This window comes from Canis lupus, chromosome 13 (assembly GCF_011100685.1).
Source record: "Canis lupus familiaris isolate Mischka breed German Shepherd chromosome 13, alternate assembly UU_Cfam_GSD_1.0, whole genome shotgun sequence".
Taxonomy (NCBI): Eukaryota; Metazoa; Chordata; class Mammalia; order Carnivora; family Canidae; genus Canis; species Canis lupus.
In genome coordinates, this window is record NC_049234.1 from 15393264 (window position 1) to 15409181 (window position 15918).

Below are 15918 nucleotides of genomic sequence, written 5' to 3' on the forward strand. Positions count from 1 at the left end.
TCTACCCTCCCAGAGATGGAGACCGAAAGGTGCGGGAGGGCTTACAGTGCTGACTCCTGCTTACTCTTTCCCCTCCAACAATGGTAAATAGCTGATGGTCACAGAGTTCTTTCTGCATGGGATTCGCACAGTTCTGGGTGAGAACAAAGTGTAGTCTACCTAATCTGAAAAGTGGTCCCTGGTAGAAGAATCAAGTTCTGCATAAAGAAATCACATTCAGCGTTACTACCACTCTTATCTAGAGCATGTGGCTCCAGCTGTGAAACAAGCTTATCAGCATTATGAAAGCACCTCAAAGTCTCTACTGTTTCCAAAATGAGGAAGAAGAGAACAAGCTAGAGAGAGAGAGAGAGAGAGAGAGAGAGAGAAAGAGAAAGACAGGAGGAGAGAGAAAGAGAAAGACAGGAAGGGAAGGAGGGATTAGTTCATTTAGGCTCCCAAAAATCAGAGGCGAGGTTTGTATAAGGAGAGTAGATACTAAATAATTTGAAATTTTCCAAACAAATCTTCTGAAGCAGTGAGTTAAATACTGTAAGCCCTGTCTTTTTTTTTTTTTTTTTTTAAATCTGGTTAAAAACACTTGGGTGAATTTTCCCATGTCTTTCTCCTACCTGGATTTCTTCTTCCTTCTTTCAAAATCATCCTTCAGGAAACCTCTCTGATTAATTTCATTTTAAGCAAACAAACAAGGCATGTAATATATTGATATAAACTTCTTGAGATTATCACCAGGACCTTCACATCATATGTGAGTACACTGAACTGAATAAAAGTTAAGCTTCAAAAGCAGGAATTTTTACAAATTGTAACATAATCATCACTCAATGCTCAGCACTCAATACTTAAATGTTTTTGAAATAAATGTTTTTTTTTATTGTTAATCTTCCTCAAGAAGCTAGTATAATTTTTTTTCTTTTACACAAGATATATCAATAAGAGATTGGTTAAAGAAAAAATAAAAAGCAAAGCAAAACAAGTTGAGAGAATCCAGGCCTTTTCAATCTTAGTCATCTCTTTGAAAATGATGATTTGATTTCACCATCTCAATTCATCAGAGCCTGTCTATATGTTATAATGGTCTGTATTTCCTATTGCTGTGTGGATGAAATGAATCCATATAAACCATACAACGCCATTATGTATAACTGGTGGTAAAACTTTATTATTCAAGTTTAGATGTAACAGACATCTTTGCTGCCTGAAGATTGTTTGCATAAGAAATACACCAAGAACATGTTTGTGAGTAGAAATGAACATGCACTATGAAAACAAAATTAAATAAAACAAAAAAAATTCCATGTGTTGTAAGAACAGAACTATTATAGCCAACATTCTAATATTCAAATCAGGACTACAAATTGAATTTTTTCTTAGCAACATGAAATCATTCCATATGAAAGACATTTTCTGCTGGTGAATATTGCTGTAAGTTAATTTTACATTGGCATTTTGAGATGTTTCCCAACCCCATCCCACCCCCCAATTAACCACGTTGTCAAATAGTCCACCCTAAGGAATTTGGCATTTCTTACTGTGATATTTGCCTTGTTGGTAGCCATTAAGAAACTATTGTTTTATCAGCCTTGTAATAGTTTTGCCTCTTCATAGTCAACACTATAGGCTGTCTAGTATGATATTTACAGCTCATCTTTAACAAAAATGACCCCAACCTTTCCTGGCCCTTGGGAACTGAGAATTTAAATAAAGCCCCTTGGCCATATAATAATACTTGGCACTCCTATGGTGCCCTTCAACCAAGGATCTCAAAGTGCTTTACAAAACAAGTACTACATTACCATTATTATTATTATTATTAATATTATTATTATTAATATATTTTTTTCCATTTTACAGGTGAGGAACCTGAGGAACGAAAAGAAAAAGTGATTTGCTGCAGGTCATAAAATGAAAAACAACCAGGGGTAGAACCAGGATCCAGTTTTGGGACTTATGGGTCTTGAAGGACCATCTTCTCTGCTGAAGGCTAAATGTTACTTCCATGTAAAGTTACTCTTGCTTTTCTCTGGTGTAGGATGGAGTGAAGCTTACAGCTCTACCTTTCCTTTTAAGAGAACAACACATGAGCAGACATTATCCAGTTTCCATGTGTGGATCAATGTTGAATTTCACATTCTCTTCATCCCTGACTTCACACACTTCTGCCCTAGTGTCTTCCAGAGGTCCTAATTACTGCAAATAGTTGTGGACAATTTCTAAACAATTGCACTACTATCAGAAATGTGTGAATCAGCTGTCTACGAAACACTAATGGAAAACCAAAAGGAAGTGTTCTCCAGAGAAGCCATCCTTCTGCCCTTGGCCAAGTTTTTCTTTGGGAAAATAACATATCCTTTCAAAGTCCCAATGCATGTCTTTCTATCCTCTTCTCATTTACAGCTGCCTACTGATTGAATTCCACCTAATGGTACCTACCTTTGGTTAGCATATTTAGTTTCATATTCTGGTTGAATTTCAAATCCGGCATTTTCTCCTGTGATCTAGGGACAGCCAGCAACCTCTCACCTACTTGCTTACCAAAGACGCCTTGCATTTTTTTCTTTTTTTTTTTTTTTTTGGCATGACCCTCAACCCAAGGACTGTGAGCCCATGTAAACTTTAGGGAAAAGGCTGGCATACAGCACAGGAGCTGACCACCAGGCTCTACACTCCATGCTTCCACCACTGCATGACAGATATTCCCACTTGGAATCGCATTAATGTTCACTAACTAAACAGGCAGGCAGTTCAGAGGTCTCAAGACAGGTCACCTTGTGATGTTTTGCAGCCACACAGCAGAAGGCTAATAATTCTTTTAATAGCAGTATTGATACTCTTCAATTTATTAAGAAAAATGTATATCCTCAGGCATTTTAAAATATATATACATTTAATATTTTTGGAGCTGTATTTGCATTGGATCATAATAGATTATGTGCACATGTGCAATCATAAACATAATGTGCTACCACAGGCTTCAACAAAGAGCTGTTAAAGATAATCACTTTTTTTCTTCTCATTAATATTACCTTAGAAAAGAATCCCCATGCTTGTTTTCTAAAATCTACCTTTACTAAAAGAGAACAGTTTAGAACAAAACATCACTATCTTAAAAGTTGATTTTTTAAAAGAACATCTCAATATGTCATGTAGAAAGAATGGGCACACTCTTTTCCTTTTGAACTACAGAGTTAACATGTTAAGGTTTAGAGCTCCATCCTTTTCTCATTCACTTAGAGTCCTGTAGTGTCTCTTAATCCACATCCTTCCAAGGTGGGCTGGCTCGGTGGGCTGACTCATTATGATTTTTCTATCCCAAACAACAGTATGAATATATAGGTGAGAGAGGAAGAAAGAAAGAGTAAGAAAAGGCAGAATGAATGCGTAAGCTGGTCCTGACCTAAAGTTTGACCCAAAGCTTGATTTGGAATAGAGACAAGTAATTTCAAAAGACTTACAGTTTTTCAATGGTATATAATTTTAGCTGGCATATAGTTTTCATCATGGGGGAAGCCTTTTCCAAGATGGGGAAATTCCTAAATCATTTTGAAGGTTCTTTAAAAAAATGCTAAGTACCTAAATAGCTCACTTAAAATCACAATTTAAGGCAAAATCATTTGGAAACTGTATAAACCAAATAAAAATAACAACCAACCATTTTTATATTTTGAGACATGGAACAAAGGCTTTCAGAAGTCAAAAAATAAGGGGTATTTTAGTGTTACAATAACTTTTCTTATTTTTTAAAAGCCCAACCTCTTCTCCATCAAAATACGTATAAATGAAAGCAAAAATGAGAATAAAATAATCAATAATAAAGGAATATGGAATAAGATCTATCGTGTCAATGCTATCAAGAATATTCTACTGAAAGCAGACTGACCATAAATATTCCAAGAATAGTGATATGTATTTTCCAATGCTAATCATTACTACTACATCTGTCTGAGAAAACAAAAATCAGATTAAAAAAAAAAAAGGAATACATGCCAAAAATGAACAACCTATTTGTATCTGACACACTGGAGAAATTGTTTATGGAATAGTTTTGCCCAAAAAGTCATACCTGTAATATTGCCCAAGTTAACCAAACTTCTGGTATTTTGCTGATTTGAGCAGTTCACATATAATGTTGCTTAAGGATTGCCACAGTGCACTTGGTTACTAGTCTTTCTACTAAGAAAATGAAAAAATGTTTTGTTGTTTGGGAAATCTCCTCTCTTTTTAAGATCTTTATAATGGCCACCTCTCAAGTCTGCCTGTACATTTTGAGATGCATTCATTGAAATTCCTAAGAAAGATAAGTTAGCATCACGTAATTTGCATGTCAGAGCTCCTCACGCCACCTCTTTATTTCAGCTGATGTGAATATTAGAGCTAGACAGGTGAGATCAGAATAGGGCCCTTTAAAAATGAAACTGAAGCTGAAGGCTTAGTCCTGATTTCTTTTTTTCTCTTTCTCTCCCTTTTTTTGTTTTTGTTTTTTTTTGTTTTTGTTTTTGTTTTTTTTTCTGTTTTTTTTTTTACATGAAAACAAAAATGCAAGAATGGAAATGACAACACATCAGAAAGACATTTTAACTTCATTCACTACGACAGTCACAAACTGCTTGAACTCTACCTGCCATCCAACTTTAAGGAACAAAGACCTGGCACTGGGAAAAAAGAAACAAAACCCAAACACAACAAAACGATACAAAGCAACTGGGAATTCTGTAAAACTGAGTGCAAACACGGCTACAGAACGCAATAAAAACACCAGTGCTGCGGGGGCCGGCAGCGCTTATCAAAATAATTTCTGAAATGTTTCATCCGAAACATAGACAAAGCAATAAAAAGAGGATATATGTTTATCATTTTAAGCATAACAATGTGAGTTAAGAGCTTAAAAATTAAAAAAAAAAGTACTTGGAATGAATAGTGCTACCCTTTTTTTTTCCTAAGTAGGCATAAAAATATTTTCATTTCCTTCTTGTTTTCCATACCGTTATATCAAGAACTTCCATTTGTTTCATGTTACCGTTTACAACTTTAATGCACACACACACACACAAAAAAGGTATCTACCGCAATAGAAATAGTTGCTTCATTACCTTGTTTGCTACATTTGCAAATGTAAACAGCTAGGCAGAGCCAGAACTGACTCTAATGCATGATGGAATATCTTTGTTGCATACGTACACTGTAGAAAATAATTATTCAATATGTCAGGCACCATTATTTGAAATGTAATACATTAATATTTACTAGAAAAATAAGTTTTTTTCTCCTATTTGTTCTCCCAACTTCTTTAATGAAATAAGTTAATCTGACAGTGCATCCAGTAGCTTGTAATATCTTCTACATCTCCGTGGCAAAAAATAAACTACTGGTTGGGACAATATAATGCAAATTATTAAAGTCAGTCCTTGTACATACATCCTCGTAGCAAGCATTGGGGCTCGACTACCAGCACCTTTAACCAATTACTTAATGTTCAGTTATGTAGCCCTATTTCCCTGAGCAGTTATGCTGAGGAGCTTTCCCTTCATGGATAGTTTTACAAAGCCTTAAGTATTAAAAGTACTATGAAGATATACTTCGAAGAATCCTATTTAATGCTACGTAATGAAACCTGTATAAATCTAATGAAGGGAGTGACTGGTACATATACCAAGTGTCAGTCTGTGGTGACGTAACCTTAGACGCTGCCTGGCCACAAAGTTTGGAAGTTACATTTAACCAAAAGAAAATAAATAATACAGCAGGTTACCTTGTGGAGAAATACCATGTATTCTAAACAAATGAAGCCCATGGTCTGGACTTTTGTATCCATCTAACCTTTTGAATGGAGGGGGGATCCCTTTAGTTATAACGTGCCAAGTGAGATTGATTGGTGACCAAGAGGAGGCTTAAAAAACAAATCCAAACTGCTTCATCACATACGAGAAAAATATTCTGGCTTAAAAAAAAAAAAGACTATGTAAGCACTGAGGACACTGTTTTTAAAAATGCATATATATATATTTGGACAAAACGAACCTAAATTGCAAACAAAAGGACTACTTTTGAACGGAGTATCTGAACATCTAAAGGACAAAAATATCAGAGAGGGTGTGCATGTGTATGTACAGGCAGGGCTGGCCAAAATCATCGTGCCACCATCTGTCACTTTCCTTGGGCTCTCTCACCAAGCCTAACCACAGCTCGCCTTTCTAGGTCTAAGTCAGAAACATGGTCAATGAGAGGAGACTGATGTAAGAGGTGCTATTTTCGTTTCACTGCCCTGGAGACTGGACTTCTCCTCATCTGCCTAAGATTTCCAGATACTTCTACATATAGGCAACGACTTATGGGTTTATGAACAGATGGTCCAATGGCCAGCCCAATACTGCATTAGTATCATAGTATGTAAACCCTTTCAAATTCTAGATAGTTTTGATCTCTTCCTTTACAAACGTAATAATTAGAGTCTGGTGATACTTCTTATGGACCATTTCCACAGTACACATTCGCCAAGATGGTTTTTTGACTTACTAGATTCTAAAACATGACTATTTACCATCTTCCATTTTTATTTTTCTTCTCACTGACCATTTGTCTCACTTTTTAATCTTGGTAACCTACTCATCAAAAGAAAGAATAAAAGAAGGGAATTTCATGTTGGATAAGGCAGGCTCTATGAAGTATTTTTTAATAGGTCTTCATAAGACATTACAAGCTATTGAATTCCCATCAAGAAAACCTATTTCTATTTAATTGTGCTAAGTGCTAAGGTTTTACTCTTTAGGTTTTCCATTTTTTTCCACTTGTGCATTGTTCCTATGCAGGCCCCTCTGGATATGAGTTGTGAAGTCATATTTGTCCGTGCAAAGATGCTGGCATATGCTGCACTGGAAAGGTCCACTGTCACCATGGCAACTCATATGCAAAGCATACATCACTTCATCCAGAAAGACAATGCCACAGTGCACACATTTTGTTGAAAGTTCATCTTGAGTACTTCTATCAACTTTCTCTGTTTTTACTACATTCAAGGGACCTTCACTTTTTACACTTGACGGTGCCTTCGGTTTCTCCTTGGAGGCACCGTTTGCAGTTGGCCCAGGTCTGGAATGCTTGATCGCCAAATCTAGAGGAATGTCATTGTCTGATCCAACAGCTGAAAAATGAGGAGGCAGATTGAAGGTGGGATAAGGCACATAGTTTTGGCAAGGATTTGGTAGGCCAGGCACGTGACTCAAGTAGTGCGGATTCCCAGGAACAGAGAGCTTATATTTACTCCAGAACCGCAGCCAATCAGCTTCACTCTGGAAGTCATTATGTACAAAGGGAAGTCCGAAAAGAGGGTACTGGTACTTTTCAATAGGGCTGCCTGGTGGTGAATAATTTGGGTGTTTCGCAGGTCTCATATACTTTTCTATGGGACTGCCTCTCTCAGAACTTCCTTTGCCTTCTGACACGGATGAACTATTTCCTGGGTCTCCAGTACTTTCCTGAGGACTTTTTATCTGAATGTGCAAAGGTTGCATCCTTTTGTGAATATCCAGAGTTTGGCTGACCAGGACTGGCTGCTGAGCAGAATGGCTTTTAGTCAATGAACCCTGGGCTTCGTATTTACTCAGGCTAGGGAGCGGAATTTCTCTCTGGTGACCTTCAGTTAAATGATCTTCTGACCTCCTCTCTAAGGGGCTTCCGTTGACCTGCTCCTCACTGCCCCCTCTCTGCTGTTTGTTGAGCTGCTCAGTCTGAAGTGCCTCTGGGTTAAGGCGCTTTCTTGTCCTTCTCCTAATGATCTGCTCACCGTTGTTTTGTTTAATGATGTTTAAAGGCCTGGGAGTCTGCAGAGAACACACACACACACAATACATAAAAGGGAGACGTGAAAAAAGACATTAAAATGCATTAACATTTCCTCGCAAATATGAACCACACTTAAGTTCAAAGCAAGGGTAGACTTTATGTTATAGATTTACTAAATCTCCTCCTTTTGCCTTAAGCAGGATCAGAGGCAGGAACCAAAGCACACTATTTTAGCCTAATTAAATCATGTCCAACTTTGCAGGGAGGACTGAAAACTTTAATCTACTTAAAAACAGCTTTTCCAAACTCAATAGATTTTGGAATTGCATCATTTAGTGATAAAACTGTGTAGAAAGTTACTTGAAGAAACATGATTTTTCTGAACTATTTCTCAACTTGTGAGTCATGCACTAGTTAATATAGGAACAGAGGAGATAGGTTTTAATGACAACAGTGGCAAAACTGTACATCGCTACAGACTCATCCGTGTGTTGAAGCTCTACCTCACAGTGTGCCTGGATCTGGAGATCTGGTCTTTAGGAGACAAGTAAGGTTAGATGAGGACACAGAGAGAAGGAGGCCTTTCCCAAGCCAGGAAAAGAGCTCTCCAACCAGAACCCGGCCACCCTGGTACTCTGACCTCAGACCTCCAGCCTCTAGAACCGTGTGAAAATATATTCTGCTGTCCAAGCCACCCAGTCTATGGTAGTTTGTAATGGCAGCCCGAGCTGACGACTACGTGCATTCTTCTAAATAATGGCAAATGTGAATATAAAGTACTAAATATCAGGGCATAAGTAATCAAAGACAAATGAACAGAATCATGAGGAAATAGATTAGGTAATCAAAGCCCTACCAGTGGCAAACTATTTTTATTTAACCTTTCACTTTTATTTCTCCTTGTTTAATAGGATTTTACATAATCACTATGGAAAATTTTACTTGTTAACAGGTGAGGCATTTGTTTTCTGCTGAAAAACTAAATTCTTCTGTAGCTTTGGTCCAAATACCTGATACACCATTCTACTCTGCACTTTGATTAAATGCTGACTTTTACTCAGTTTGGTTTTTATTCAGCTTAGGCACTATATGATTGGAATTTATGTACACGTTCAATAAGCATTTGTATTATATGACTAAAGTCCATAGATAGGACTATGCTAGAAACTTTACTTGCAGTTAAAACTCTAACTTTGATTTATAAAACCAAAAGAATAAGTTTAATAAATTAATGCAAATTTACCGATTAAAATTTAGGAAAATCTTTAAGTGAGCTAAAACCTGAGTCTTCTAGAAGATTACTGAAATCAGCAAATAATTTCTACAAAGAATGAAATAAATATTTTTTTATACATACATACACATATATAATATGTAATTTGTGAATTATTCCTAGAAAAATGTACTTTAATGCAAGAGAGTACACCTTTTAGACCTTAAAAAAAACATAACATAAATTCTTCTTGGGATGTTTCTATTGTCACAGAGGCATTCTGAAGGCAAGAAAGATAACACACTTGTCATTGACAAATCAATTATTGGTTTCAGAATGAAAATGCCACATCCCTTGGATATGCCACATTCATTTATTTTGCTCAGAGTGCTCAGGTTTATAAAAAGCTCATATTTGTATTATGAAAATATGCAGTGTTTAATACCTATCTATCAGGAAACCTAAAATTTGAATTAATACCCTTTTAAAACTTTTGTAACTTTTGTGACAGTCTTTGACATGTGAGCATAACCTTTATGTATTTAAATTTACGATGTAAAGAAACTCAAAACTGAACAACATCTTGCCTCTGGAGAGATGAATATTAAAATAATTGTAAAAGAAAAAGTTTACTTTATATCATAGTTGTTAAATTATCATAACCTGGAAGAGCAGTAGTTTAATTAATTCTTGGCCTCTGATTGGCCAGAATTCAATTAAAATCATTAATGTCATACTCATTAAATGAAAGCTTATTGCTGTGCTAAAATGGTGAAGGTGAAGCAAAAGGAAGGTGATGCGGTATGGAGGGGAGAATCTGCTAGCTACATGCAATAACTGAAGCTTTACAGTTTACCACCAATTAGTATTGTTGGCAGCATGCGTTTTTTAAAAGAGTGCTTCCAATGGTCTGTTTATGAGGACGTTTTGTCTAAAACTGTATTCCCTGTAGCTGTAATTTATTCATTGGCTGTACTAAGAGCTATGGGAAAATGCCAAACAAAACGAAAAAGGCAGAGGGAAATGGATTTCTGTTTACTAAGTGGGGTATTCCTATTTTTAAGGCAGTTCTTGTCAGCAGATAAACTTCCTAAACTAAAAAAAAAAAAAAAAAAAAAAAAAAAAAAATCCTCCAGGAAGTCAAGTTAATATGTAGATGGGGGGAATTTGGGAGCTTAAACTTTATCATAGGATGTTCTGGAAGGACCTCAGTGAGTCACAGAAAGAAGTCAGCTGGACAGTTAAAAAGTCAGCTAGAGAAGTCACTTTCGCACCTTACTCTACTGGGTGGGTGCCTTTCGGGCCCCCAGATACCTCACTCGAATATATCCATCTGAAGAACTGAAGAGATTCACCTGGCATTCTTAGGTCCTAGTTCAGACCCACTCTTCTGACTATGCCTGACTTCTAGCACCCAAAGCAGCCAAGAGGACATTGCAAATTCTGAAGTCTATGTGAAAATAAGCATTCTTTACCTGCCCTGTATTTTATGTGAAATAGGAGAGTCCTCTTTTTAAAACCCTTTTTATGGGTGTTTGAACTTCTAAGGTTTCTCCTTTCTGCCTAAATTAATTTCACCAAATTCTGATAACCATTAATTTGACTATGTGTTATGGGAAGTTCTCAGAAATCAATCATTTTCTTCTTTTATATCAAAAGAAGCATAATGCATTACTAATGATCTCAAATATATCTCCCCATAACATCTAAGGCCACTTCACCATAAATCACAGGTGCTCTCAAAGTGACTCTATTAAACTCTGCGGGAGCAGGCACTGCAAGCCAGGGAATGGTACACATCACACCACAGACCAGGCTGCTTTATAAAGCTTTTCCTCAAACAGTCTAACAAGCTCTTACCGAGTGAAGCTTCTGGTAGAGGCCACACGCGTTGCATACATATCCGCCATTTGCATTCTTTCGCCAGAGAGAGGTCTTTGTGGTCAAGCAATTGGCACAAAAAACACCCGAGCCTCTTCGCCTCTGAAACGGGGAAAAAAACACAAGGTCAGAGGTGAGTCACATGATCAGTGGAGTTAGACCAAATCAACCCAGGAGTTTTGTCTTTAGACTAGCAACAATGACAGTATAAAACCACACTGCCCATAATGAGGTCAGGTTCAATTGTGTTTAATAGGCACCACTGATTTTCATTATAATTAACCCTACAGTGATGGATGAGGTGTGTGCAACACCAAAGGCTTTTCACAGAAACAGCTTTAACTTTTTGAACTTTGGGTTTTGTGCCTTTAATGATGGCTCCTAAATGCTGAACCCTAAAATATACCTTTTAAAAGTGTCAAAACAAAAGTCACAGGACAGAACGTGGCAATATGTTTAATATACTTTAGAAAGGGGGGAGCACAGGCTACCTGAGATTTAGAAATATAGTCAAGCGTGGAATAAATGCAGTATGGAAACCATTTAAAATTAAACCTGATTTGTGTCTTTCGGAATGTCATTCATGTAACACAAGTATTAAGAGGATGTCACACACTCAATTCTAGTTTTTGGGTTGCAATTGTAAACTTCGAAAGAGAACACCCTCTATTTCCCAAAGCTGAGGGGACCAGTCAAAACTTGTGCCAACTCAAAGTACAGTATTACTGAGAACCCTTATGAGGTGCCTGCTGAAGCCAGACAAGCCAGTCCCATCAATGGCTATTTATTTTATTTGCCTCAGACTTGGAAATCACAAGCATTTCCGAATACAAATTGATTTTAGTGGGCTGAATTCTGTAATCACCAGATTCAAAAATACTCTAAGAATATTTAAAAGTAGATAATTAGTATTGCTTGTTCCATTCTTGCTATCAAGTAATGATTCCATTAAACTCATTGAAACAAAAGTCAGGCTGTGTTTGTAGGCGCAAATACTAACAGGCAGGAAATGAAATGCTCTTGCTGAAAAAAAAAAAAAGAAAAAAAAGCCTGAATTGCAACTTCACTCTCTTTTCTCTAGGAAGCAAAGCCTTTAATGATAAAATATGCACGTTAGATAAAGAGTGGAAAAAATGTTGCTGGAACCCAATTTTATTATAAATTTAAAATTACAAATACCGTAAGTCAAAATTTCAGGGATTCATAAAATTTAGGCAATTTATTTAACTTGAGTCCATACTGTAGACGAGTGGTATCCCTGCCAAGAAAATACAATGGTTATAATTGTACTCTGATACATTTCAAATGGAAAGCTTTCTGCAGACATAATTTTGGCTTCAAGACTGGAACACTTTCTTGGCATTGAAAGGGCATTTGATTCATCGGGTGTTTCACAATGTATCACTAAAAAGACCTGGTGAGCAGCCAGTTCCCTATAGGGTAATTTTTCCATCCAGATGCAAGTGCTATCAGAGGCCCTCGTCAGCTAAACTAATTATGATCTTGCAATTGCTGATGCCTGCTCACTCTAACATTCGACATCCTCCATTAATCATCAATACAAGGAAAATGAATGAAACGTAAAGAAATGAGGGCTGGTAAGCTGCACAGCCATAAAAATCTGAAATGAGAGCAATAATTTAACAAGATTGGGGGAATGTTTTTAGTGCGCACAAAGTCAGGCTAACAATTGCCCTTTTCAACCAAGAACACGATTTCATTAGTGTAGCAGGTTGTGCTACTTTAGGTGATGTAATAAAAGCTAGATTTTTCACAAAGATAATCTCTGGCTCCCCTTCTTCTCCCTCTCCACCCAAGTCAGGACCAGGAATGCATCACGGTGAGAGCAACCGCAAAGGCTGGGTGTCAGTCCACAAGTCCCAACTGGGACCTACTGCAAAACTGCCCCCCCCCCCGAAAAAAATCAATGAACTATTAGATGCTATGTTTATCAAACACTCTGGGGCCCCCTTTATCTGAAGTTAGCTGGGGAGCCTACTTAGGTTATAATTGTGCAATTTCCCTGGGGCCGCGCCATCTTTTTCCTAGATCTAAATAACACGTTTGGCAAATAAACACCAACTTGATCCACATAAAGGCAATGTAAATGTCCATTTGGAAACTAACCCACATATATGGCTGAGGCTCAAATTTGAATCTGTAACCATTCACTCCAGCCTGCTTTTCTTTACTTCTGCCCTGGGTGCTTGACACAGCATGCCAAAGTGGGTGTAATCCTGGTTTCTGAGAGCGTTTCAATCCTTGCACAATTTTGTGCTTAATTCTCTTGCAAAGAAAATGCCCTTCATTAGTTAGAGGGAAAGTCCTAAAATTATAGCACTGGTTTCCACAGGCATACCTTGCTTTAAGCAGCACTTATGTTCCACTAAAGAGGTATATTTTAGGAAAACTAAATCTTATTTTAAAGACATCAGGGGTACTCTGGATTCATTTACTCAGAGTCAGTAGAGCATGGAGGTTAATAATCAGATTTAGGAGTCAGACTACTTGTATTCAAAACATGTCTCTGCCTTTTGCCAGGTGCAACTTTAGGCAAGTTATTTAACTTCTCAAAGCTTCAATTTCCCCATCTTTAGAGTGTGAGCTGCTGTAGTGTATGGGCAAATGGATGCAATTAAAACAGTGCCGGGGATGTAGTAAACACTCAGTAAGTTAGTTATTTATCAAAGGGATTCAATTATTTTCTTTTGTAAGAGAAAAATATTTGGTTAGTTTTGTTTTCATCTCCTTAATCTACCTACTGAACGTTCTAGAGATGCTCAAGACATACAGTTGGATATTATCAAATGTATTTCATTTGTGTCAATCTTATCAAATATGAGAATGGAAAGTTGAGTCAGAGTGAAATATCTAGGTGTTCACACCTAGGATTCAATAGGAGTGTACTTGTGTGGGGGTGGAAAGTAGGAGGGAGGTGAGAAATATTTCACATATTAAGTTAACTCCCATCTAAACACATTTATCACTTTGGTTAAGCACTGTACCACCTTAGTTTCGGCGCACTTGGAATTTCTGCAAGCAGCAGAGAAAGTGGCACAGTGGGCAGTATCCTTAGCTGTGAGACCACAGAAGCATAACTGCGCCACATCGCTCTCACCTACAACACAGATGAGAGCCCTGACCTGGTCTGTGTGTAATGTAACCTGGCTGGACACAATAAAGCACCCTTTTGAAGTTATCAACATCCTTAGCCCAATCAAGTGTAGAGAGTGTAGGGCTACTGCCGAAGGCAGGCAGAACAGAAGTCTCCCTTGCCCCACTTTTTAAAAAACAAGCTTGGCCTTGTTAAAGAGAAAGAAAGGCACTGAAGACTTTAATTCATAGTTTATCATGCATGACAGAGTTTTAAAATATTTTGTCATTCTCCTTTATACTGTGTTTGTTAAGGACAGATATCATGACTCCTAATAGTTATCAAATACTCTAAGAAACAGGTACCTAGGACAGTGCTCTGTCTTGAGACACTAAACATTAATAAGGTTGAAAATAATCTAGTGGAAGTAAAAGAACAGAATCTAACTTGCTATTTTTTTTTATCATTAATAGTCACTCCTATTTTTGAAAAAAAAAAAGCGTTTAAAAAATATTCCTTTTAAATGTCACACATTTGGATTGACAAATTTACTTCCAGTTGGGCAGAGATGACTAATGATGTTGTAGGAAAGAAAATCAAGAGAATTCATTTTCCACTTCTATATTTCACGCTTATTTTTGAGGAACAGTTGAAGCCAGGTACTTGGTAGGTCCTGAGGATACAAAATCAAGTACTAAGAACACGGCTCCATTTTCCCCTGATACACATCATTATGGTCATATGTTCTCCATGGTTCTGTATGTGTGTATGTTTAAATAAGATTACTTCTCCTTTTCTGCAAGCTGGTTTTTTTAAAAAAATTATTATTTATTTGAGAGACAGAGAGAGACAGAGACAGAGGGAGAAGGAGAGAGAGAAACTGAAGCAGACTTTGTGCTGAGCAGGGAACCAGACGTGGGGCTTGATCCTACTACCCTGAGATCATGACCTGAGCTGAAACCAAGAGTCCAATGCTTAAGCAACTGAGCCACCGAGGTGCCCCCAAGCTGTTTAAGAGTTAATAATATTTTATACCTCCATGACATCATACAGGAGAGAGGAGAACTGAGTCACACAGGTAAGGTCACTTCTGGAAAGTACCTGAGAGGAATGCTTAGCTAGGGGATGACACCACTCATGTACCTGAGGGGTATATTTAGCACCATTCTTACCCTACCCTCAAGCTGAATAAAGGTTATACACTTGTATATCTGAAGCCACAGAGCCACCACATTCTCTGACCTTCTGCTTCCTTGTGGGCTTAACTAAAGGAAAGAGGGAAGGAAGGTGGGTTCCAAACCAAATCTACAAAAAAAATGAAAATTTCTAAGGAAAAAATTCCAGAAGCAACAATTCAAAGAACTGATTTTTTTTTTTTTAAAGCTTCAAGTTTTATAGCTTTGCCTAGAAACTTTTAGGTTACATTTGGGTTGCCTCTACATAATTTCTGTTGGCTGATAATTTCCTGTGTGAAAAAGGAAGGATGGTGATAGAAACAGTTAACTGCAAGAACTTCTGAAGCCAGCCAACAACTAGCAAGTACTTTTCAGTGATAATTACTGAGAATTCTTCGGGATCACTTGTTTCCTTTCCATATTTCAAATGTATTATGACCACAATGCTGATTTTCATAACAGCAATTTAGGTGATGAATTTGGACAATCATCCATGTTAGGACTGGAAATAGAAAAAGACATACCTATCTTTAATACAAATACACTTTAAATCCAACATTTTTTTTTTCCTGCTTTGAAGTGCTCCAAGAGGTATAATGACTAAAATAACGGACCAAACAAACAAAAAATGTAATTTAGGTTCATGGCTAACCACTGTATGGTATCACTATCATTACATTTTTCTGAAAGCTTCTGGTTCAAATTTTGCTTGTAGGGGGGTTTAATTCTTTAGTCCATTACAGATCAGTGGGTTGAGCCTCGGCACATGTACTGGT

General features: G+C 37.2%; 1 protein-coding gene across 7 annotated transcripts in view; it reads right to left on the bottom strand.

Annotated features, from left to right (window-relative positions):
• Window positions 1–1135: 1135 nt before the first annotated feature.
• TRPS1 (transcriptional repressor GATA binding 1) overlaps window positions 1136–15918 on the bottom strand; it is a 258547-nt gene continuing 243764 nt past the window's right edge. For all 7 annotated transcript variants that reach the window (XM_038555373.1, XM_038555368.1, XM_038555374.1 and 4 more), the window contains 2 exons: window positions 10853–10975; window positions 1136–7817 (listed from right to left, as the gene is read on the bottom strand). In XM_038555373.1, the coding sequence (XP_038411301.1) occupies window positions 6756–7817; window positions 10853–10975 (1185 nt within the window). In that variant the 3' untranslated portion in view covers window positions 1136–6755. The remainder of the gene's footprint in view (window positions 7818–10852; window positions 10976–15918) is intronic.